Here is a 26,777-nt window from a genome sequence, read left to right on the forward strand (position 1 = left end):
GTGATTTTTGAAAAGAAAGATTTTATTTTGCACTGGGGCCAAAATATTATTCAATCAACAGCAATGTTAGTCAGTGTGGCTTTAGGGTCTTCTACCCTGCTAATTTAATCTTTATTTCATAAATGTGAGCATGAAGCCGCGGCTAGAAAAGAAAGAGGGGGAAAAGAGACAGAAAGGAAAAAGATGGAGATGAGAGGACAAACCAATCAAATTTGGAGTTACCAGTCAGTAGAAGTTTAGGGAAAAAAAAATCACCAAGTGAAATCGTACATTTACTCTGAGAGAGTATCCTTTCACATTGCCTTCTAGGTGATCTCTGAGCTCCTCCAGCTTTCGATGGAGCTACATGTAAACATCAGAAAATGAATTGAAAAAGCAACTTGTTCTCTTTTCGGTTTTCCTTTTAAAAATAAGATCATAGCATTATACATTTCTCACTGCCTTTGGCAAACATTTCAAAAACATTAAAGGTCTTTCTATAACGTAAGACTGCATGCTCAACAAACCCGTGACTAGGAAGTCAACATTTTATTTTGATTAATTACAACATCTTTTCTCCCCAAAGTATTGGAGAAAATAAATACTATAACCATCCTTATAAATCCCCTAGAGATTCACTTTGACATTTTCTATCTTGTAGAAACATAAAGATATTTAAATATTATGAAATTTGACTTTCTTTCCCAAACACACTTTTTGATTTAAGACTGCATCCATATTAATATAAACTGATTTAATTATAAAATGTATCTTTTGTTCTTGAACATATATATGCGTATATACATACTCATATTGTATATACACTTAAAACAATAAACATACATATATAACTTGAAGTTTTATACATCCAGAAGCTGAACTTGGAGATAACTGCACGCACACGCACTCGCACATACAATCCAGTTTACAGAACATGGTGCTGCAGTTATGTATGCCATTTTTATCTTTATTTCACCTTCAGTAATTTTCAAAAAGTCATGTCGTTCTGTACGTTCTCACCTGAATGAGTCATAATCCATAGTTTAAACCAGTAATGGATTTATTTTCCTTTAAAGACAAAGGTAAAATATGATACCTCACAGATAGACAGTGAGGAATGCTACTGATATATCATCAGGATACATAAACTCATTTTTCTGATTGAATAATCTTAAATTGCTTAGTTTTTGAAATAGGCATACTGTTAACACTTCCCATCCCCTCTGCTTATCCTTGGTGAAATAACATTTTAATAAAATAGCTATCCACTATAAAGCAGTGTTAGAGAACAGAGAGGATGGCTTTTCTGGAATAAAGGACACAAACATACAAACACACCTTCATCCATGTGCACTCATGTGCATGCACACACACAAATAAACAATAACAAAAAAGTAAAGCTAAGAAGGCAGAAGAGGCAAGGAGAGGAAAGAGTGCAGAAATTAGTATTTCATAAATTGTTAAATGGAAATAAATTGGAGGTGTGCAAAATTTTGAAATGATTCAATATTAGACCTCAAGATAGTCATTAAATTTTAGGACATCCCAGTGCACTGAATTTTCTAGAATTTTGATTAATTTAACAGTTACTATTGCTGTAAGGGCAAATGGTATTGAGATATAAGAAAATAGTTAATTTTGTGAGGTAATTCTTCTGCATATTTTTAGAATTCAGCAATTTTTGTAACTTGCATTTAAGGTGGCAGCATTAAAAGTGATCAGTCTGTGTTTCTTAAGAGTGATAACTTATTTACCTTTCATTATGATTAAATGTTTAAGTACTGAGTGCCCAAGGCATATTGAGCAAACAAATATTTAGCAACTAGCAGACAAGATGATCAAATTAGAAATCTTTCAATTGTATATTAGCAGATTATATACACAAATGGACAAACATTTAGGTATGTATCTGGTTCTGTTGATTGTTGTATTGGTTTTTTGGACTTTTAAAAAATAAAACGGGATTAAGAGGGCGTAACTATTATCAGCTATATGTGGGCCCATTATACTACATGACACAAAATTTCTTTCTTTCTAATTCTTAGGATTATGTGTATTGAATACATATTGTTAACTCATAATAACTTTTCTCTGAAATGAACTATAAATGGTGATGATACCAAAGTAACATTTAAATTATTTTTTTTATAAAAAAAAGTTAAAAGGGGAGATAATATTCTGAAAATAAATGTTAGTTCTCTGTATAACAGGAACTTAACACACAGTGACATCAATCAGAGGAACGGTTTATTCTAGAACCCCAAATTATAGGCACCTGTAATGAGGCAGTTGCCCTTTCTGTTGTTTGTGGTGCCATTCAAAGCTAGTTATTTGGCAGCTTGCCTTCAGCTGGTTGCTCTATGTGTAGCTGAAACAAAAAAAAATAATATGACCCAACAGCCAATAAAAATATTAAAATAAAAAAAAAATGGGATGGTGAAAAATGGAAAAAGCCCCCTTCCTCCCACCACCCTCCAAAAAGGAAGAAGTGTAGGCTATAGACGAAATCTTGCCAAAAAATGTTAGAAACATATTTACTTTGAGGGATCCAACTCTACTAGCAACTCCTTTGCTTTCATCCGGCCGTCTAATTTGCTACAATGAGGGAAGATGGGTAAAAAAGACAGAATAAAGAAAAAGTGAACTTAAAAATTTTTCTATACATTAGTAACTAATACATGCAAAAACATCAATTGACTCTCTGTGGTAGCTCTTAGGAGGCCAAGGAGTTAACTAACCCAGAGGCTGTATGACATGCTCTGCAAATAGGCTGGTCCCTAGAATTCAGTCTTTGTTATGGCACTATCCCTGAGATGAGGAAATTGGCACTTACTTTTGGTTATCTTGGGGACTTCTGATGAAGCAGTATCTGGAGTAGTGTTACATTTGCATTTGGCTTACAAAAAACAAAGAATTACAAATACACCTATGTACTTTTCTCTCGTAGTGTTTTAGTGTCTATTCCATTGTAATATTAGAAAACATAAATGGTATGACTAGAAACATTAATGTTCTGTAGGTGGAAAGATCAGTCCTGACAAGCATCATTCTTGATAGGTGACAGAGTGAAGCTCCTCTGCTTGCTGACCCAAGCATTGAGGGTGTTCAGCTGTCACTGAGATTCCCAATTTAACAATTGTGCTGCCCAACCAGAAAATTTTAATGCCAGACCAATGTTAGATATATTTACTACCTCAAAGCTTTCTGCTATTTTAGTTGAATTTTCCACTTGGAAAATTTGCTATCTTGGGTAAGACAGGGGAAATGAAAAGTAAAACTGTTTTTTAAAATAACTCATTTCACATTACTGCATAAATGAGCAAGGGAAGTTTCTCAACACAAAGTGTTTTATTAGAGGAGGTACTTTTTAAATAGAGCTCTAATGAGAACTAATGTTTTGGATAAAGAGGGAGGCAATAAAAAAAAAAGGGCAGGGTGAAGAGCAAAGGGGACAGGAAGCTTCAGACTAAGTGGTTTTACACTATGGATTCCAGAATGAGGTCTCAATTCAGACCAGCATAGGTCAAGTTAGCTGTGATGTTCCTGCTTTTATTAGTAGATAGTAGATATATCAGTGTGATGCCAAAAGTTCCCAGTTAAAGTCTTCAAGAAATAATAGAAATCTGAACATCCTATAAAACTTTATTTCTTGGAAGCAGGATATATATTGTCTTACCCTTTTAGAAGATTTCTGATAGTATATGGAAATTGCTGAGGAATAATCATATTGAATTTGATTGAATAATCAAAATTGAATTTTCGTTTTGAATAAAAGCATATTGGTATATAAGAGTTGCATCAACTTTTGACGCTACTTGATATAAACAGGTTTTACTAATTATTCAGCATTAACTAAATGTTATGGCCAAAAGATAATCACTAATTCTAACTCTTCTTAGTGGAACAGAATAGTCAAATTTAGAAACAATGGATACTAATTAGAACATCAGCACCTATAAGAGAGGGGCTCCCTATGGAATGAATTCAGAGTGAGTTCATAATATCTGCTCATCCTCTTGTGCTGTTTTCTTTGATTTCTGAGGTCTTTATATCAAAAGCTGTTTTCCATCTTAAATGCAGATTCACAATATCTAGATTATAAAGGTAGAGTTGGTAGATTCCTATAAAAATATAAGAGTCTGATACCTCATGATGCTTTCTGAAAATTTTCAGAAAATGTGAAGATGTTCTGAACTTACACGGTAACAAGTGAACACCATTTTCTACGTTGTCTTTTATTTCTAGAAGACTTAAAATTACATTAAGCCCAGCAACATTAGGTATCTTTTTCAAGGTTACACTGGAAGTTGATGACAAATCTAGGAACAAAATCAACAGTCCCTAATTTCTAGATTAAAGTAGCATTCCCTCAGCAGGCCTGAAAATATATGGGATGGAAAAAAATTGATGCTTATAAGAGAATGTATACGTATATGTAACTATGTCTGTCTGTCTCCATCTGTGGAAGAAATTTTACATTACTATATATATGGAAGACATTTTTCCTGTACCATTTCAGTTCCAAATGCAAGTATAGAAACTTAAAGAACGAATTATAAGAAGAAAAAAAGACAGTTACCACTAAACTGAAAAATAGATTAAAACACTGATTTAAATAGAGACTTTGGGAGCAAACAGCTCATCAATGCTTGATTTCAAATCTCTATAAACAAGCCTGTCTTTGAAACCATCATAACAGGAAAACCTTAGAAAGCCAAGGTGTTTTTCAAAGCCAGAAATGGCTACAATTCCAGTTTCATGTGATTTTTTTGCAGCTTCTGAAACAGGTAACAATAATACCTAATACTGAAAAACTTTAGAAAGAATTTGAAAAGGATGTCTATATAAACTAGAATTTGAGAAATACAGAAAAGTGAAATCAGTAGATTTAAAATGTAATGTCCTTATTTATTTTAGTCCTCCATTAATCATCAGTTATAGTGGGGCAGCATACATGAAAGAAATTCACAGCTAATCCAAACGCTTGATTATTATTATTATTTTTTTGAGACTGAGTCTGGCTCTGTCATCCAGGCTGGAGTGCAGTGGCACGATCTCGGCTCACTGCAACCTCTGCCTTCCAGGTTCAAGCAAGTCTCCTGCCTCAGCCTCCTAAGTAGCTGAGATTACAGGCACATACTACTGCGCCTGGCTAATTTTTATATTTTTAGTAGAGATGGGGTTTCACCATGTTGGCCAGGCTGGTCTTGAACTCCTGGCCTTAGGTGATCTGCCTGCCTCGGCCTCCCAAAGTGTCAGGATTACAGGCGTGAGCCACCGCGCCCGGCCAAATGCTTATTATATTTTAGATAAGAATTTAAAAGAAATCACAAAAGATTAGCATTCAGATAAGATTAATGACTTTACTCTTCTTGATAATAAGAGCCTCACATCATTAGCTATTTTTATTTATGCTTTTCTAAAGTCAAAACACTATCAGTAGCTAAGAGAGGTTACACTGTAAATGTTTACATTGTACTATCATGGCATTATAAACAAAGTCTGAGAATTGAATGTAAATAATTATGAGGATTATGCAGTAAATTGAGATTATTAGTTTACTTACATATGTTGATAATTAAAATTTAGTAGCAAAACAAAAATTTCATCATTAATCTTGAAGAAATCTTTTGACAAGTATTTTACCAAGATTTTAAAAGATATTATCCATGGGATCCAAAACACTTCAATCTTCTATTCAGTCTCTCAACTAGAATATATTTAACAAAGTATTCCTTAGAAATAGTCTGAAAATGTTGCACTGTATTACCTCTTTTGCAACACTCTGGGAATCTTTCCTCAGGGATTAATTACTGGGGAAACTATCCTCAGGGATTAATTACCAGGATTTGGCCTGTAGTAAAATGACTTTGACATTTGTATTTACTTTTTTTCCAAGAATTTGGATTCTAGTAACATTATGCAACAAAAGAAATTGCCTGGATCCTAAACTAAGATGTGCACATGTTGATTCCCTTTGATTTAGCTCAGTTTTCCAAAACTGAGCTCACTGTAAAACGATTTCTACCATTAACAAGGTAGAAAACTAGCCCCACCCTTACTTCTCTTGCCTAAAATAAATAATTGTAAATGTAGTATTTTAATTAAACCAAACATATATTTCATAGTTTAAAAATCAACTTGATATTAATTTTTAAAATAAAATACAGAAATTTCAGGCTTATGATAACTGCATTAAGGTAGACTCACATATCACTAGGTGTATATATTCATATTTCTCTTTAGTTACAAAATGTTTGCTGAAAATGTTTTAGAAAATGTTATATATTTTGTGTGTTTCCTTTACTGATAAGGGAACCAAGGTCTGGAGAAGTTCAGTGGCCTTCTGAATGCATCAATAAATAATATGAAAGTACAGCTGATATTATGTTCTGACTCTTAGGTTGTTTAATTAAATTTAGTCTCTTACCTACGGAATAAAGAATGTAGACATTCTCCCCTTCTCTCCATAATATATTTTGTATCAGTTTAGAATAAAATTACATAGATTAAACCAACATTTCTGTTTGTACTAAGGAGCTGACCATTTTATTTTTAGATCTAGTTTACCTTAAGAACTATTCTGAGACTAATATTTTTAACCTTATTATACCATATCATGGCTTTTTAAAAAAAATTATGATTATCAAAGAAAAGAAATAAAACTTTTTTCTCAGAAATTATTTTCCAACCAGTATCACTCAGCATATATTGGTGCAGCTATAGATTGTTTTTGGCAGCTATGATTTGGAGAAAGATATTTTTTAAAAAAGTTTTGCTTAAGAGCTCAACATTTAAACAAATTCCTATAAATAACAAAGTAGTTTTGGAATTAAGTTAATATTTCACCTCGCTATAATATTGTATTATTCAGCCCTTTCAATAAAGCTGGTGCTTCATCATAGAACATTTTGTTTAATTTGTGATTTATTAAGACAAGTATAAAGGAAGGAATACAGCAATGAAAGAGAGTGGATTAATATATAAATGTGTCAAGGAAAAATAATTACTAATGTGTTTCTGGAGAAAAGAAAATACAATTATAAAACTAAACTAATAAAAGGATAAAAAAGGTCAAGGAAAGCTGCAAAGAGTAAGAAGTCTGAAGGCAAAAATTAGAATCATGGTGGCAAGTAACAGATCCTCTAAATCCCTCTGCCATATTTTTATCCTTAGGAAATCATTTTTTTTTTTTTAAGATGGAGTTTCACTCTTGTTGCCCAGGCTGGAATGTAATGGCGTGATCTCGGCTCATCGCAACCTCTGCCTCCTGGGTTCAAGTGATTCTCCTGCCTCAGCCTCCGGAGTAGCTGGGATCACAGGCACGCGCCACACGCCCAGCTAATTTTGTGATTTTAGTAGAGACGAGGTTTCTCCATGTTGGTCAAGCTGATCTCGAACTCCCGACCTTAGATGATACTCCTGCCTCAGCCTCCCCAAGTGCTGAGATTACCAGCGTGAGCCAGCGCACCCGGCCAGGAAATCATCTTTTTCAAAGGTTCTGATTTCTAATGATATATTAACATTTGCATTTATTTATATTTTATTATACATTTATAATTTTGATCTTAGGGTTCTATATAGTTTTGATTCCAAGACAGTATAATCTATACTAAATTAGACCTTTATATAAATCTAATCTATATAAAATTGACCTTTATATAAATTATTTCCTGTTCACTAACTAGAGAATAATTCAACTGAAATTATTTTTTCCAAATTTCTTATCTGTCTAAAAAGAAATTATAAAACCCATCTTTTTTTTTTTTTTTTTTTTTTTGAGGCGGAGTCTCGCTCTGTCGCCCAGGCTGGAGTGCAGTGGCCAGATCTCAGCTCACTGCAAGCTCCGCCTCCTGGGTTTACGCCATTCTCCTGCCTCAGCCTCCCGAGTAGCTGGGACTACAGGTGCCCGCCACCTCGCCCGGCTAGTTTTTTGTATTTTTAGTAGAGACGGGGTTTCACCGTGTTAGCCAGGATGGTCTTGATCTCCTGACCTCGTGATCCGCCCGTCTCGGCCTCCCAAAGTGCTGGGATTACAGGCTTGAGCCACCGCGCCCGGCCTAAAACCCATCTTTAATAAAAGAGTTATTATGTGGGTTAAAATAAATAACCTTTAAGCAGCACATTATATGTTCTTAATTTTTTTTATTATTTGTAAATGAGACCAAAAAAAAAGTTTATCTTTGAACTTCCATTGAAATATGATATAATTTTCTATCCAGCAGGATTAAGAAGAGACTGGCTTAGCCTGGATGTAAAAATGCTGTGGTATATAGGCATACCTCGTTTTACTGTGCTTCATGGATAATTGCTTTTTTTTTTACAAGTTCAAGGTTTGTTTGTGGCTACCCTGTGTCAAGCGAGTCGATCGTCACCAATTTTCCAACAGCAAGTGCTCACTTCCTGTCTCTGTGTCACATTTTGGTAATTCTTACAATATTTCAAACTTTTTACTATGAGTATATCTGTTATAGTTGTCTATGATCAGTCATCTTTGATGCTACTTTTGCAATTGTTTTGAGGTACCACAAATGGTGCCCATGTAAGATAGTGAACTGAACTGATAAATGCTGTGTGTGCCCTGACTGCTACACAGACTGACCATTCCTTGTCTTTCTATCTTTCTGTGGCTGGCCTCTCTATTCCCTGAGACAGAACAATATTGAAATTAGGTCAATTAATAAACCTACAGTGGCCTCTAAGTGTTCAAGTAGAAGGAATAGTTGCATGTCTCCCACTTTAAATCAAAAGCTAGAAACGACTAAGCTTAGTGAGGAAGGCATGCTGAATGCTGACACAGCCAGAAAGCTAGGCTACTTGTGTCAAACAGCTGAGTTGTAAATGCAAAGGAAAAGTTCTGGAAGGAAATTTAAAGTGGTATGCCAGTGAACATATGAATGAGGAGAAAGTGAAACAGCCTTATTGCTAGTATGGAGAAGGCCTGAGTGGTCTGGATAGAAGTACAAGCCAGCCACAACAGTCCTTAAAGCCAAAGCCAAATCCAGACCAAGGCTGTAACTTTCTTCAATTCTATGAAGGCTGAGTGAGGTCAGGAAACTGTAGAAGAAAAGCTGAAAGCTAGCTGAGGTTGGCTCATGAGGTCTAAGGAAAGGGGATGTCTCTATAACATAAGAGTAACGTGAAGCAGCAAGTGCTGATGTAGAAGCTGCAGCGAGTTACCCAGAAAATCTATCTTAAATCCTTGATGAAGGCAGCTACACTAAACAACAGATTTCCAATGTAGATAAAACAGCCTTATATAATGGAAGCAGATGCCATCTAGGACTTTCATTGCTAGAGAGGTGAAGTTAACGCCTGGCTTTAAAGCTTCAAAGGACTGGCTGACTATCTTGGTAGGGAATAATGCAGCTACTGACTTTAAGTGGAAGCTGATGGTTATTGACCATTCTGGAAGTCCTATGGCCTTTAAGAATTATGCAAAATCTACCCTGCCTGTGCTCTACAAATGGAACAAGAAAGCCTAGATGACAGCACATCTTTTTGCAGCATGGTTTACTAAATATGTTAAATCCAGTGCTTAGACAAAAAGATTCCTTTCAAAATATAAGTATTCATTGCTATTGTACCTAGTCAACCAAGAGCTCTGATTGGGATATACAAGGGCATAATGTTTTCATGCTTGCTAATACAACATCCACTCTGCAGCCTATAGATCAAGGAGTAATTTCAACATTCAAATTGAAATTTTATTATTTGTTATTATAGTTATTATTTAAAAAATAGATTTCATGAGGCTATACAGTTGCCATATAGTAATTCCTATAATTGATCTGAGCAAAGTAAATTGAAAACCGTCCAGAAATAATTGATCATTCTAGATGTCATTCAGAACATTTTTGGTTCATGGGAGCCCAGAATATCAATATTAATAGGAGTTGGAAGAAGTTGATTCCAACCATATGATGTTTAGTAGTAGAAGACTTTGGTGGAGGAGAAAGAACTGCAGATACGGTAGAAATACCAAAAGAACTAGAATTAGAAGGGGAACCTGAAGTTGCGACTGAATTACTGTGATATTCATGATAAAACTTTCACAGATGGTAAGTTGCTTCTTATGAATGAGCAAAGAAAGGAGTTCCTTGAGATGAAATCTACTCCTGGTAAAGATGCTGTGAACATTGTTGGAATTACAACAAATGATTTAGAATATTGCATAAATAAACTTGATTAAGCAGCAGCAGGGTTTGAAAGGATTGACTCCAATGTTGAAGGAAGTTCCACTGTAGAAAAAATGCGTTCAAACAACATTGCATTCTACAGCAAAATCTTTTGTGAAAGGAAGGGTCAATCAATGTGGTAAACTTGTCTGATTTTAAGAAATTGCTACAGCCACACCAGCCTTCAGCAGCCACTACCCTGATCAGTCAGCAGCCATCAGCATTGAGGCAAGACCCTCTACCAGCAAAAGGTTACGACCTGCTGACGGCTTAGATGATTGTAATAACTGTTTTAGGGCTAACATATTTTTAAATTAAGGTTTGTACAGTGTTTTTTTTTTTAGACATAATCCTTTTCACGCTTAACAGACTACAGGAGAGTATAAACATAATTTTTACATGTACTGGGATACCGAAAAATTTGTGTGACTCACTTTATTGCAATTTTTCCTTTATTGCAGTGGTCTGGATCTGAACCTACAATATCTCCAAGGTATGCCTGTAAATATAGGTTTAAATAACTCCAGTTGGCTTTATTAAGTTTGGCTACGAATCTGAAAAATAGGCCAAAGGACATCTGTGTAATTACCAGATCCTATCTAAAAAAATACACAAACAAAACCCAAACAGGTAAGTATATTTTCCTGGTTTTAAGAATAATGTATATTGTGAAATAACTTGCAATTCTATTCCTAAACAGTTTTGTTTACTAATTTTTTAAACTATACATTGTAGTTTTAGTATTTTCCCATGTCATTAAATATTCTTAATGAGATGATTTTTAAGGTTATAGTATAACTTCTATATGTATGTACTATTAATACAAGTTATTTTCCATAATGCTGTGATAAAAATTCCTGTACATAGTTTGAGATGGCCTCTTTAATAATTTACTTTGGATACATTTCTAGAGACAAAATGATTGATTAAAATATAACTTTTTTTTTTTTTTTGAGACAGAGTCTTGCTCTGTCACCCAAGCTGGAGTGCAATGGCGTGATCTTGGCTCACTGCAGCCTTCGCCTCCCGGGTTCAAGTGATTCTCCTGCCTCAGTCTCCCAAGTAGCTGGGATTACAAGCACCTGCCACCACATCCAGCTAATTTTTGTTATTTTTAGTAGAGACAGGGTTTTACCAGGTTGGTTGGGCTGGTCTCAGACTCCTGACCTCAGGTGAGCCACCTGCCTCGGCCTCCCAAAGTGCTGGGATTATAGGAATGAGCCACCATGCCCGGCCAACACATAATATTTTAAGATCCTGCCTCTCTCTATATATAGGTATGCTATACAGTACATACATTTCTGTATATACTTTTTAAGCAAACAATACATGTATACAACACGTGTATGAAAGGTTATACAAATTTATTGCTTGAAAGGTTATATTCATATTAGTGTGAATAGAAATACTCATGTCATTGCTCATTATAGTACTGATGATTATAGTTTTAAAATAATTATCAATTTGATTGCAAAATTTGTGTTTTTTTAAATTTTTAGTAGATTTCTAATGAGAGTGTACTCCCCCCACATATATCTGTGCTGCATGTATTTATTTTATTAAATGACTATGCTTACCTTTTACTCCTCCATTTTTTTCTTTCCTACTGGATTAGAAGAGCTCTTTGAGCTTGTCAACCCTGTATCTGGTAGATTTCTTATAAATATTTTATTTTCACATAATCCACTGTAAGTTCCTTAAGAACAGGGTTAAAAAGTCTATTCATTGCTGTATCCCCAATAGCTAATACAGTATTTGACATATAATATGCATTAAAAATAGTCACTGACATAGTCAATGAATTTCTGAATTATTCTGTGTTTTCTCTTTAACAAAAGTAGAATGAGTAGGGAGATGCTCCTGAAATTTTGGGTCAGAAAATACCTAATTTTAGAATATATATCAGTTTAAGATATGAAGATCCAGAGGATAGTTTAGTATGGGATGTACTCTATATTAAAGTCAAAATGGGATATTAAATAGATCTAAATCATGCCTGTATCTAATAAATTCTGTTGCTGAAACAATGATGGGACCGCTTATATTTGTTGGGCTGTTTTACACAAAACACGTCCCCAACAATTAAAAACGGTTGAAATGAATCAAAGCTATTTATACTGAAAGCTAGTATTCTTAATTTCACAATGTCTTGTATTTCAACAGTTCACTTCCCTATCTTCCTATAACTTGAACAAAACTAGAGTGGATCTCAAGAGAAATCAGTATTCCATTTAACAGAGACAAGCTTTACCTAAATGTAAAAGATCTTAAGTGAAGTTAGAACATTTTCAGTTAATAATCTCACTTTATGTACTAGAACAGAATGCAAAATATAAAATAAGTAAATGTAAATTATTCTGTATTAACTGGAGATTAATAAAATATCAGAGAGAGAAGGGCTTTAAGAATATTTTCTAGTTGATATTTGAACTATTTCAAAAGAACAGAATTATAAGCCTACAAGGGACTTTAGAGTTTGTTTAGTATCTTGGTGTTACAAATAACGGAAACTGAGGTCAACTAGTCCTCACAGTTTTATTTATTTATTATTTTTTGAGACAGAGCCTTGCTTTGTCACCCAGGCTGGGAGTGAAGTGGCATCATCACAGCTCACTGCAGCCTTAATTGCCTGGCTTCAAGTGATTCTCCTGAGTAGCTGGCACTATAGGCACATATCACCATGCCCAGCTAATTAATTTTTTTTTTTTTTGTAGAGAGAGGGTCTCACTATATTGCCCAGGCTGGTCCTGAACTTCTGGGCTTAAGTGATCCTCCCTCCTTGGTCTCCCAAAGTGCTGGGATTATAGGCATGAGCCACTGTGCCTGGCCCTCATAAAGTTATAATATGGCAGACTAGGGCTGGTACACAATACGTTGTGCCTCACAGTGTAATACTTTTATACACTCAAGCTTGTTAGCTTTTCAAATGACTTTGGGTTTATAGTTTTTAAATGTCTACCAGTAAATCAGTCAAATGCAAATGCTAAAAACTGCTTCTTCCAATATATCATTAAATTCATGGAGACACAAAAATGATCTATTCTTGCTATCTATGTAAAATACAGAAAACATAGACTTAAAAGTTCTGCATATACTTTCAATAAAAGTAGAAATAACAGAAGTTACTGAGTTTGATTAAGAGATGACTCCAAAACTTTTAACTTCTGAAAGATTATCTACAGCATTGTTTTTAAAACTAGAAAATAAGAAACCACAAAAATATCCAAAATACGGGTTGGTGAAAAAACTATGTCACATCTATCAGTTAGAATATCAAACAATCCAAATAATGTTGTAGAAGATAATTTACAACATGTAAAGATGTTCATGACATAGAAAGATGCTCATATTACTAAGTAAACAAGATGGGTTAAAAGCTATAGACAATTTAATAATAATAGCTAATGTTTAATGAGTACTTATATTTCAATCATTGTGCTGATTTATATACATTTTTAACTTAAATTCTTAAGACAACCCTATGAAACAAGCAGTATCATGATTTTTCATTTTGCAGATGAGATAATTAAAGTTATAGAGGTGAAGTAACTTTTTGAAAGCCACACATCTAGTAAGTGATTCATCACAGGCCTGTCAGACTCCAGAAACTGAGCCCTTAATCACTGCCTTCTTGTTATAAGATATTTAAATGCATAGAAAAACATAAGAGAATGATATATAGCAAAATTTTAACAGTGGTTATTTATGAAGGGTAATTTATAAGAACTTTTTTATGTGAGTTTTAAAATGTTTTTCCAAATGAGTATGTACATTTTTTTAAATAAAGAAACTATACTGAAACTATACCACTTACAATCTGTCTTAGCTATAAAATGTTAATTCTACAGCTAGCAGTTTTTGGTTTTCTATATCTTCTCAGATATCAAATTTCATTTGCAACTTTAGACTTCAGAGTGGCAATTATACATTTCATAGTTGTTACATTTATAATAAACATAGTTCTGTGACCATTAAATAATTAGAAAGAGATGGATAAATTTAATTTTCAATTATCATTATAATGATAATGATAATGAAAAACAAAGGGAACACTTGCATGAATGAAAAAAGAAAAATCGATGTAAAATCCTATATACCCAGCAGAACTTCATAGGAAAACTACTGAAAATAAGTTATAGACCAAAAATAGTTAAAATGCTTTATTATGTAATTTTAGTTTCATCAAAATATTAAATTCTTTCCCATACTGGGTGATGCCTTTCTCATTAGAAGAGGGTTAAAGGGAATCATCTTTTATTTTAAGTCTCAAAATTCTGCTTTGCTAACAAATGAGAATAAATCCCCAAACAAACATGTTATAAAGGAGGAGAAATTAGATAACAGTGAATTAGGGCAGAAATCAGTTACTCAAATGTCCATAGGAGTCAGGCATTTAATGTAAGTGAGTAAAATAGTCTGGAGGGTCTAAAGAATATTAGCTGAGTATTGATACAGTGTATTATATCAGTGGTGGGCCAGCAATGTCGATCTGACTTTTTTAAATGTTCTAAACTGATTTCGAAAATGAGCTATCCCCAATTGTATACTCAACAGAATTATCTGCCAACAACTAGGTTATTTCTTTTTTCTGTCTTTTTTTTTTTTCTTGAGACAGAGTCTTGCTCTGTCGCCAGGCTAGAGTGCAGTGGCGTGATCTCTGCTCACTGCAACCTCCACCTCTCGGGTTCAAGTGATTCTCCTGCCTCAGCCTCCCGAGTAGCTGGGATTAACAGGCACCTGCCACCACGCCCAGCTAACTTTTTGTATTTTTAGTAGAGACAGGGTTTCACCATGTTGACCAGGCTAGTCTTGAAATCCTGACCTCAGTTGATCCGCCCACCTTGGCCTTCCAAAGTGCTGGAATTACAGGTGTGAGCCACCACACCCGGACTATTTCTTAAAAGAGGGCTTTGTATGTTATCTATTAGTAGACAGAATATCCTGGCGAAAATTAGTTGTCATCCAAGTGCAGAAGTAATACCACACTGAAAATGAATGGAGTTAGCTGGGAATTATAACTTCTGGTCTCATATCTTCAAAAGATTTCATGAAGTCTCTCATTTAGAATCAGAGAGGTGTAGGTGTTCCCGGCTCTAGGATTAACCTGGATGACAGGGGACGGGTGAACTATGTATAATGCTTAACCAAGGTACTGGTAGTCATTTACATAAAGGATCAGAGCTCTTAGACTGAGTATACCACTGTAATACTGCTTTTATGGAAAATATATATATATAAAGGATGCAATAGCCACCATTTTGACCAGAATGTTTTCAAGAAACATAGGCCAGTTTGCTCATTTGATTTTATCAATGGTTCTTTAAGTTGATCCCCAAACCCATGAGGGTCCTGGAGACCCTTTCAGGGCTTGACAAAGTCAGAATTATTTTACTAATAGTACGAAGACATTATTTGCCATTTTTGCTGCATTGACATTTGCACTGATGGGGTACAAAATCAATGGTGGATTGACATCCTAGTATAAATCAAGGAGTAGATCCAAGTAGTAGGAACAATCACTGTTCTATTCACTGCTATCTTCTGTTTTTCTTTTTTAAAAAACTAGTTTCATATACTGTCCTCAATGACATAGTAAATTTAATATTTACTATATCCTCAATGTAATATTTATATTTACACGATTAATTACAATATTATATGACAATATTAATACATATTAAATTTACTATTTAATATTAATTAATTAATTAAATTAAATTAATTAAAATGAACTAAAACGGCCCTTGAATGTGACAAAATGGGAAAATTAAATTAATTAAAACTTGGGCCTTGAATGTGACAAAATGGGAAGTATGAATAAAATACTTCTGCATACCAAACGATGGTGCTTGTCTCAAGGAAAATCACTTATTTATGCAGTTGTTTGAGTTGTAAGCTGAATAGTTAGTTTTAAATAAAGAAAACCATTTTTACTTGAAAAAATGAAATAACTAATAACTTATTATTCAGACTTAGATGTTTGGTATACATTTTCTCAAAAATAAACAAAGTCTGTCAATTCAAGAAAAAACTATTTGTTGCTTTTTTTGCCAGTGATACTATTTCTAGCTTTTTTTTTTTTTGTTGAGACAGACTTGCTCTGTTGCCCAGGCTGGAGTGCAATGGTGCAATCTCGGCTCATTGCAGCCTCCACCTCTCGGGTTCAAGTGATTCTCCTGCCTCAGCCTCCCAAGTAGCTGGGACTACAGGCATGTACCACCACACCCGGCTAATTTTTGTGTTTTTAGTATAGACGGGGTTTTACCATGTTGGCCAGGCTGGTCTCAAACTCCTCACCTCAAATAACCCGCCTGCCTCAGCCTCCCAAAGTGCTACAATTATAGGTGTGAGCCACCATGCCCGGCCCAATTTCTAGCTTCAAAGCATAAATTAGAACTTAGAAAATGTCTATATGCCACTATGAGCTTAAGAACTTGCAATACATCCCAGACTTTTTAGATGAGCTTGGTCATTATATTAATGAAGGTGATTTTTTGATATAATATAACAAAATATGTCAACTTTTGGAAGAATTTATACTTTCCAAATGACCAATATATGTGTTCCAAAATCATGCCTGGGTAAAAGATCCATTCAAAGTGTAAGACAGACCAATGGATTTTAAGGTATGAGTATGGAATGGTCCTAGCCAAGGTTTTAGATTCAACATTTCAACTAACCTTTACTTAACTAACAATTGTAAATTTTTGGTATGGTATCAAAGAATATCCGCAACTGTAAAAAAATGTGAACAATATAGTCCTTCCTTTTCTTTTTTTTTTTGAGATGGAGTCTCGCTCTGTTGCCCAGGCTGGAGTGCAGTGGCATGATCTCGGCTCACTGCAAGTCCTTCCTTTTCTAACTATATCTGTATGAGGTTCAATTTGTTCTTCAACCAAAATAACGTATTACAACAGACTTAATACAGAAACAAATGTGAGAATCCAGTTATTTTCTATTAAGCGAGATATTAACATATATTTGAAAAAATGTCAAACAATGCTGTTATTTTAAGATTTTTTTTTGGTTTGGAAAATACACTTATTTTTTCATAAATAATATGTTGTTTATGTTAACATGTAAAGGCTTTACTATTTTTATTTTAAACAAATAAGTAAATATTTAAAAACTTCTCAGTCTTTCTTTTTGAGACGGAGTTTCGCTCTCGTTGCCCAGGCTGGAGCTTAATGGCGTGATCTCGGCTCACCGCAACCTCTGCCTCCTGGGTTCAAGCGATTCTCCTGCCTCAGCCTCCCGAGTAGCTGGGATTACAGGCATGTGCCACCACGCCTGGTTAATTCTATATTTTTAGTAGAGACAGGGTTTTTCCACGTTGGTCAGGCTGGTCTTGAACTCCCTACCTCAGGTGATACACCCACCTCAGCCTCTCAAAGTGCTGGGATTACAGCCACCACACCCAGCCTTCAGTTTTAATTCCTAGTACAACAAACATTGTTAGATATAACCCACATAAACAGATATAATTTGGGGTCCTTAATAATTGTTAAAAGGATGAAGGGGTCTGGAGACCAGTATGTTTGAGAACTGCTGGATCTAACCAATAATGCAGAGAATATCATTGCTCAACACCCCCCAGATGAGGTAAACGTTCACAAAAGAAAACATATATTTTGTTCAGAGAATGTATTTTTGATCTCACTAATTCACTGGTTTCCAACTTTTTTGTTGTGTGTTGACAGTATGTGTAGAATCTATTTCTATAATGTCGTTAACAGCTGAACATATTGTTGTAGCAATGTTGATACAATTTTAGCAAAAGCAAAGAAACTTGATGTCTAGTATAGTCTTACTGATTTTGGTTAGGCTCTTTAAAATAGGAAAAAAATAATTTGCTGTCACCAGTTAGTGACATGATTTAGGCTGGAAGTATGGCCATTTTATGAGCTTCTCCAGAGACTTGGGAACCCAGGTTTAGTCAATGACCTAGCCACATCACATAATCTCCCTGGTGTTCACAAAGGAAAATAGTGACAATATGTAATAGTTTGTAAAAACTAACATTACTAGGAAAACATCCCAGAGAAAATATTATGCTGATATAGAATCAACAGTGTCATTTTTATAGGTAAAGGAACTCACACTGCCTTTCAGACTCACACATTAAAAACCTTGAGTTAAGAATATAGCTTAACCAGAGCAATCTAAATTCTTTCGCTCAAAGGACAATAAGAGAAACCTACAAAGAAGTAATAATTACATATTTTGTTTGAATATAGTATTAGACATTAGTGGATTAAAGGTATATACCCCTCATATAAAGATATTTCAATAAATATACATTTAAATTGTTGTATAATCTTTAGTTCAATTAGATATTGATAGTATTTATATTTTCTTCTTAAGAGCAAAAAAAAAACACAACTTGCTGGTTAGTCTAAGAACAAAATTCTTTGCTAACTTTTAAGGTACAGGAAAATATGTGACTATAAACTCTATTTACTTACTCAAAATCAAACTTCAGATGTTTAGGGAATAAAAGGATAATAAAATTAGTCTTTAAAAATATTCTCTATTTTAATAAAATCTAAAAGGAATGGTAAATTGAAAGTTTGAAACATTTTTATTTTTTGCTCTAATCATTATTTTCTACCTTAAGCGTCTTGATTTCTTTCTTTTCTTTCTTTCTTTCTTTTTTTTTTTTTTTCCTGGAGACAGAGTTTTTTGTTCTGTTGCCTAGGCTGGACTGCAGTGGCTTGATCTCAGTTCACTGCAACCTCTGCCTCCCAGGTTCAAGCAATTCTTGCACCTCAGCCTCCCAAGAAGGTGGGATTACAGGCATGTGCCACCATGCCTGGCTAATTTTTTGTATTTTTAGTAGAGATGGGGTTTTGCCATGATGGCCAGGCAGGTCTCAAACTCCTGTCCTCAAGCAATCCACTGGCCTTAGCCTCCCAAAGTGCAGGGATTACAGGTGTGAGCCACTGTGCCCGGTCTTGATTTTTTCTAAATAGAGATGCTGCTGTCCTTCATAATTGAAAATTGGCACTCATCTAAGCTATGAATCATGCTCACTTTAAAAGAGAATTTATCAATTACAGAATTATTCTTTCAGCGAATTGTTTTTAGAAGACTATCCTTATTTTAGAACTTGAGTCTAGATATTGTCTATACTTCTTTAAATATAATTTACGTACTATTTGACTTAGGCACTATTTTACTTAGGACAATGAAAGTCAAATATCCCAACTTTGTTCTTGAAAGATACTTCACTGTCATAAAACAAGAGGAGTGAAAATCATTCCTCATTTCAGTCAGATTTCATTAAAAGAAAATATATGATATAAAAGAGAAATGACTTTTCCCTATATACAATATCATTTCAGCAAACAAATGTGCTGGAGAAAATGTAATCTATGAAGTATTGTTTAGAAAAGATAATACACAGTTATCTTCATTAGGTTGTAATGAGGGTACCAAAAAAACAAAAAGAAATCAAGACCTGGTATATTTTTATAGATTTTGTTCTCACTAAAGCTGGAGAATCTTAAACGATCTAAGCATAATTTAGGATGTTATATTGCAATATAACTATACTGAAACATTTATTATAATATTATAGTTGTTGACCTAAATAAATAGATTAACACATGCGGATGGACAGGAAGTGTTTCAGCTTACAAATGGCCCAATGATAAAAAGCTACAGAGGGAGACATTGGAACTGTTAGTTTTGAATCATAACTTGGTTATTTAACCCTTTGCATTTTCACAAAGACTTGGTTAAGTGCTTCTGATAGCTATTTCCATAATATTATGTACTCTTGATAATCAATCCTAGCATTTATTATACTTTAATTTTTAGTAGTCTGATCTATCTATTTGTAGAAGTTGGAACAATGTCTACTTGCTCACTATTGCTATTCCACTACCAGGCAAAAACTTATTTAATGAGTTAATAAACACTGTTGTAGAGATAAGGATGGTGAGTCAAATAACAGACACAAAACTCAGTAAAGTTAAGTAACTTGCTTAATTTAGTGTGGTTATGAGTAGAGAAGAAAGCATTTCCATCCAGATCTTCTATTATCAGTCAAGTGCTCTTTCTAGTACTGATCATTCAAAACTATATTGTATTTCTGATGTAGACAAAATACATTTGCACATACATTTCTGTGCATGAAAATCTGTGCATGCCTAATCTGAAATGTAGAAAGGATTTCTACAGGATTTGGCTAACACTAATATGTACTAAGTTATAAATATCATAACCAAGATGCAGTAAAAATAAGAATTTCAAACTCAAATTGTATTTCCAATTTTGTGCTAGATATCACTCCTTGGTTGTTTCACATACACCTCAGATTATACACATTCCCAATCAAGATGCATTACACTCTTTTCTTTTACCCTCAAGACTTGGTACTTATCTTTTAATCCTTAGTATAGTTAATAACATTATCATCTACCTGGTACCTCAGATTTGAAACCCCAAAACTGCTTTTGGACTTCTCGGCCTCAAATTTTTACGCTAAAAAATTAAAATAAAGAATTCACCTAGAACAGAGCTCAGTGCTAAAATCTATGGTCTTGATATTTGACTCAGTGGGAAAAGGCAAAAAGATTCATTAATTTAAATAAAAAAGAATAGATATTTGAAATTGGCTGTTGACATCACTGAATTAGACTATTCACATACTAGTAAAGTTTTAGTGTAAGAGTTCTTGATTGGTGACACCTGCCTTTTAAAGTGGTCATTATTACTGGCCGGGCGCGGTGGCTCAAGCCTGTAATCCCAGCACTTTGGGAGGCCGAGACGGGCGGATCACAAGGTCAGGAGATCGAGACCATCCTGGCTAACACAGTGAAACTCCGTCTCTACTAAAAAATACAAAAAAAATAGCCGGGCGAGGTGGCGGGCGCCTGTAGTCCCAGCTACTCGGGAGGCTGAGGCAGGAGAATGGCGTAAACCCGGGAGGCGGAGCTTGCAGTGAGCTGAGATCCGGCCACTGCACTCCAGCCCGGGTGACAGAGCGAGACTCCGTCTCAAAAAAAAAAAAAAAAAAAAAAAAGTGGTCATTATTGATCAATATAATTCCTAAAACCTTTACATAGCACAAAAGCTCATATTTGGTTTTCAATCATTCTTCATGCCCCTGGTGAAATGTTAGGTCTTCTCTACTCACCCTATCTAAATGAAATTCCCCTGCTATTATTTTCTACCACCATAACATTTTCATTTCTTCTTAGCATGTATAGTATTTCAATTATAATTATTAAATTAATGTGAAATTGTAATTGTTAAAGTGATTATCTACCTGTTTATTTTACATGTTGAGCATCCCTGTCTGAAAATATGAAATCTGAGATTTTTTGAGCACAAAGGAAATGCTCATTGGAGTATTCTGGATTTCTGATTAGGGATGTTCAACCGGCTTAAGTATCTGCAAATATTCCAAAATCTGAAAAAATCTGAAATCTGAAATCTGGTCCCAAGCATTTGGATTAGGGATACTCAACCTGTAATATACGACTAAATTGTAAACTCTATGAAGACAAGTAGTATATCTGTCACTGATATTAAAGCACTTAAGCAGTCTCATGACTTATGAGTCTTTTCTTATTAGAAAGGTAAATTTCACTTCCTTCTGTCCTTTAATTTATTTTTTAAACATTATTTCCAGATACCTAATTGGAATAGATTAACTCCTTTTAAAATATCAATATTCAAATTAGTTTCTTTTATTATATTAATATTCTAATTCAGCATTTAAAGTTTATATTAAAAATTACACCAAAGTGATAATTTTATCTTTGAGGTATACATTCTAGTGCTGATAAAAATTATGCAAAAGGCGGCCGGGCATGGTGGCTCACGCCTGTAATCCCAGTACTTAAGAGAGGCCGAGGTGGGCGGATCACGAGGTCAGGAGATCGAGACCATCCTGGCTAATGCGGTGAAACCCTGTCTCTACTAAAAATACAAAAAAATCAGCCAGGCTTGGTGGCGGGCACCTGTAGTCCCAGCTACTCAGGTGGCTGAGGCAAGAGAATGGCGTGAACCCAGGAGGCGGAGCTTGCAGTGAGCTGAGATCATGCCACTGGACTCCAGCCTGGGTGACAGAAGGAGACTCTGTCTCAAAAAAAAAAAAAAAAAAAAAAAAAATTATCTAAAAGAAATATAATCTTATTCCTAGACAAAGATATAATGCTTTCTTGAATTCACTGTCAATTTGAACATCTAAGTGTTAACTAAGGAAAAAATATCAAGACAAGCCACTTGCTCTCCTAAAATTCTGCAATAAGCAAATTAATTTAATGAATATTAACATTATTATTTTTCAGAATTTTACTTTGGTGAATTTGGAAGTACCAAGTGATTTTTCAAATTTTATTTACTATCCTCTTTGTAACTAAAATATAATTGCAAAGTTTTAAAAATACTCAAGAATTATGTATAATTAAATTTAGCTTAAAATATTTTCAAAAAATATTTATAATTTCAGCATATCATTAAGGAAAAAAGAGACTATACCTTGAATACTTCTGTATTCCCAGCTTTTAGGTCTTAGTATTCAGTGAACAAAACATCTTAAAGTGAACTTAACTTTTAGTTTTAAATATTTTCCAGACTTTACAAGTGAGTTTAGCTGGTACAACTGGATTTTAATGCAGTCAAGCTGTAAGTTACTTTGTTTTAATAATATAAAAGACATAGACGAGATTTTTTCCATCTAATTCAGGTTTTAAGAATTCCTTCCTTTAATTCATTTGAAAATGTAGCTTGCTGGCACCCAAATGGCATTGGCGTACATTTAATGTCTACAGTGTTCTTACAGTTTAATGTTTATTGAAGATTTAGGACCTCAGTGTTTTAAATGATAAAATTAGTATCAGTTATTTTTGACATATATCTAAAAATAATGATATACAATGGTAACACTGGAAACATTGCTGAGAAGATTGTAACATGTAATGTAAAACAAATTGCACTATTCACATCAGAAACTGAGATCCCTTCTAGTCAAATTAAATTATAACATTCACAAAACTGATAGAAAAGATGGAATTGAGGAAGACAGCTATATGGTCCTTAAATTTGATGACAGAGGAAAAAACTATAATTTGAAAAATTAACTGTCAGAATCCTAGAACAAATTTAGTGTTTAACATCATGTCTTATTAAATAATAAGGAATGTTACTGTTAATCTTTGGTACCAATATTGCATCCATCAATCAGATAGAGAACTTGAAAGCACAAATGACTAACTTAATCAGGAAAGGAGCATTCCAGGAGAAAGTAGTCACAGCAGTAATAATGTCTGCTAGTTAATTTATTATATACACAAAGATGTGAGCAGCATAGAAGTGTCTCATCCTTTCCCCACCCTATACAACTCAGTGACAGATTATATTAAAAAAAAGACTAAGAAACTGCTTCCCTCTCCCAAAGGTTGGCATTAAAACTTTCTTTCTAATAAATTCAGATTTGTTTGCAAATATTAGGCAGCAACATTCCAAGATGAATATGTTTGAAAAAATTTGGAATGATACTAGAGCAGGGAGCTATCCCAGCCTGGACAAGTTTAAAGAAATCCCTTTGGTGACACAATTTTGTTAATCTTGCTGTTTACTGGCCAAAAGTACATTCATCCTCAGCATAAACAAATAAATTTACATCTATAATGATAAGTATACTAAAAAATAACAAATCTACAACAAAGAAACAGGAGCTACAGAAAGCAATACCCTTAGCTATGATGTAGGAGTAAAACATTTTGAATGAAATCTGTATTGTCCTACTATTGGCCTAATATGACAATTTGTGACACAATGGGTGGGAACTATCTCACACTTTTTCATTTTTCTTAGTGTAAACTTGCATGCAATCCAACCTTGACAAGCAGAAGGAAATACTGGTTAGTTTTCCCAGATTACTATAGAAGAGTAGGTGTAAGGTGTGAAGCAACTGTACTTACTTTTGGTGTTGGGCAGGAAGCCGTAGAGAGGCGAGATGTAGCCTGAGCACGAGGCGATTCTGAAGGAGTAGTGCTGAGGGAGGCTGTGTCTCGTGGGAGCACCTGAACACCACGAGAAATGATGGAGTCTGGAATCTGAACAAGGGGAACAACTATGGTTTAATATTCTGAAAATGCCAATAACATGTAGAATCAAGACCCCCCCAATTTTTTTTTTTTTTAGCATTCTTTGCTGCTCAGCTCTGACATATTTGGTGTCACTTACTGTTAGGTATAAATGCATCCAACAACTTGAGATAGAATAGAAGCTTTCAGATTTAAAGTATTTTCCCTGGCAAGTACCATTTCCTAAAACGTTTTAATATGAGAGGCAGTATAGTATTGTGGTTAGGAATAAAGGATTTGTCATTCATATACTTGCTATGCCATTTAATAGTTTGAAATCTTGAGCAAGCTATTTAATTCCTAGATATTTTCCATTTCCTTTTTAGATCAGTCTCCAACCATTTTCACCCTCTCTGCTCTAAGCTGACCTGTATGGACACCATCAACAAATTATTTTCTGCCCTGGCTTCCAGTTGGGTTCAGTCAGTGGAAGGCACTGGCAGAAGACTGTGAGTTGGGATAGGGTAAGGTCTGGCATTTATTCTCCTAGCTCCCTCTCTACCAGGTCATCATAGGTTGGCTGTGTCACTCAACTCAAGATCACAGCTTGTGTCAGACTGCCCTTCTTGCTTATAGCTCTTTTTCTAGATTCTAACAGCACTCCTTCCCTTTGCCCCATTAGGTAGGAGCATTAATGGTTCCCACTGTTACTAGTCCCAGGCATTCCATGATGTCTTGTGGTTTTCCCTAAATTCTATTCAAACCTTTGTACATTCTATAGGTTCTTATTGAACTCTCCTCAATTACCTATTTAAGCATGCTATCTGAGTTGTGCTAGGACCCTGATGGATATACCTTTTGAATTGCTTCCTTTATCTGAAAATTGAGGATAACAATAGAATCTGCCTCACTGGAATCCTGCAGCGGTTAAGTAAAATAATGTGTGTAAATTATTTAGCACTTTCAAGTGGTAAATATTTAATAAGTGTTGGTTATTATTACTGTTATTATTATACCTATCATCATAGTAAAGACTGATGTAATTGTCACCATTCTAAAAATATACAAACATAAAGACTAATACTGTAGATTATTTTTAACATTATTAATATATGTTGATTATAAATTTATTACTTTAGGATTTGCATAATTTAGTTCATGTTCTGGGTTACCAGTAATGGGCATAAGTGTTCTAAGAATGGGAACATGAGGACTTTCAAATTTTGTGCACAAGACTTGAAACATATGATAAAAAAACAAGCAATTAACATTTAATCAACAAATATCACTTACTATGTGAAAAGAAGAGAGAAACAGCCAGACTTTGTGACTAAAAGGTATTCCTAATATTATGCATCATTTCTGTCTCACAAAACTAATACTATTTCTATAGAATCTCCTTTATTTAGTTTCTATACCAACATCCTTAATTCCAAAGATATTGCTACCATTTCAGTGTTTGAAATTTTATGTGGTTTATAAACAACATAGCCATAAGTAGTAGGAATTTTGAGAAGCAAGACGACTCCATTTGCTTACATATTTGAGTACTGAATTGTGACAAATATTTCCAAGAAATAAAGAAAGTCTAATTTTGAAGAGCTATTTGTTGCCACTTATCTAATTAAAAAGGCCATGTATTTAAAAGAAGGTAAAATACCCATATAATGCCTTACATGACATCACATCCCTCTCCTTCACAGCAATGACCATACTTATAGAAAGTATCACAACATTTATGTGTGTAATACTTTGATCAATGTCTATCTCCCAAATTAGAAAGCACTGTCATGATGGAACTGTGTTTTGCTACTATTGTATGTCTAGTATCTAATGAAGCAACTGCAAAAATAATGTCTCTCTGTGTGTGATATATATCTCCAGACTTATACACATAACTGCATATATACACTACATATCTCTGTGTGTATATATGCCTCAATGTAAATTTAAAATCAGGATATTTGAGGGAAAAGATAAGTTTAGATTTTGTGTCTAGGTATTTTTGGGCTACTAGTCTGGAGCTATTTGATGAGGTATATGGGTCTGGAACTCAGGAAAAAGTTAGGACATATAATTTCGGAATTATCAATGGAGGTAGTAATTTGAGTCATTCAAATGTGTCAGATCACCTGCAGAGAATATGTGAAAGAACAAAAGACAATGATTGAAAATTTGAGGTAACATTCATATTAAGAGTTAAGAAAACAAACTGAAGGAAGATAAGATCTCTAAGATAAGGATATATAGGGTAACCACACATCTGATTTTTCCTTGAACAATCTGGGTTTATACCTATTATGCTGGCCTAATTATTAAACAGCATTCATTTTCAAAAGCATTCTGGTTTGGAAGATAAATTATTTGGTGTTCCTATCATAAGAAACTATTAGAGAAAAAAGAGGCAAGTAGAGATGGGTGAGTATCAAGGGAATGAAAAAAAGAAGATAGTTGCAAGATTTAAAAAAAAACAAATATGGGAGAAAATAGGAATAGAGAGAGAGAGCTGAAAAGAAGCCATTACATCCAGTTATTAAAGAAATTACCAGTAAAGTTAAAAATAGATGCAAATTGAGGA

The 26,777-nt window shown here is 34.2% G+C and overlaps 1 protein-coding gene across 27 annotated transcripts in view; it reads right to left on the reverse strand.

Annotated features, from left to right (window-relative positions):
- LOC105472850 (gephyrin) overlaps positions 1-26,777 on the reverse strand; it is a 737,491-nt gene that overhangs the window by 201,814 nt on the left and 508,900 nt on the right. For 10 of the 27 annotated variants that reach the window (XM_071099295.1, XM_071099292.1, XM_024790096.2 and 7 more), the window contains 2 exons: positions 24,095-24,229; positions 2,518-2,574 (listed from right to left, as the gene is read on the reverse strand). In XM_071099295.1, coding sequence (XP_070955396.1) covers positions 2,518-2,574; positions 24,095-24,229 — 192 coding nt within the window. Of the gene's footprint in view, positions 1-270; positions 343-2,517; positions 2,575-24,094; positions 24,230-26,777 lie in introns of all 27 variants that reach the window. The other 17 variants (XM_071099290.1, XM_071099284.1, XM_071099272.1 and 14 more) reach the window with 2 other exon arrangements.

The sequence above is a fragment of the Macaca nemestrina genome, chromosome 7 (assembly GCF_043159975.1).
Source record: "Macaca nemestrina isolate mMacNem1 chromosome 7, mMacNem.hap1, whole genome shotgun sequence".
Taxonomy (NCBI): Eukaryota; Metazoa; Chordata; class Mammalia; order Primates; family Cercopithecidae; genus Macaca; species Macaca nemestrina.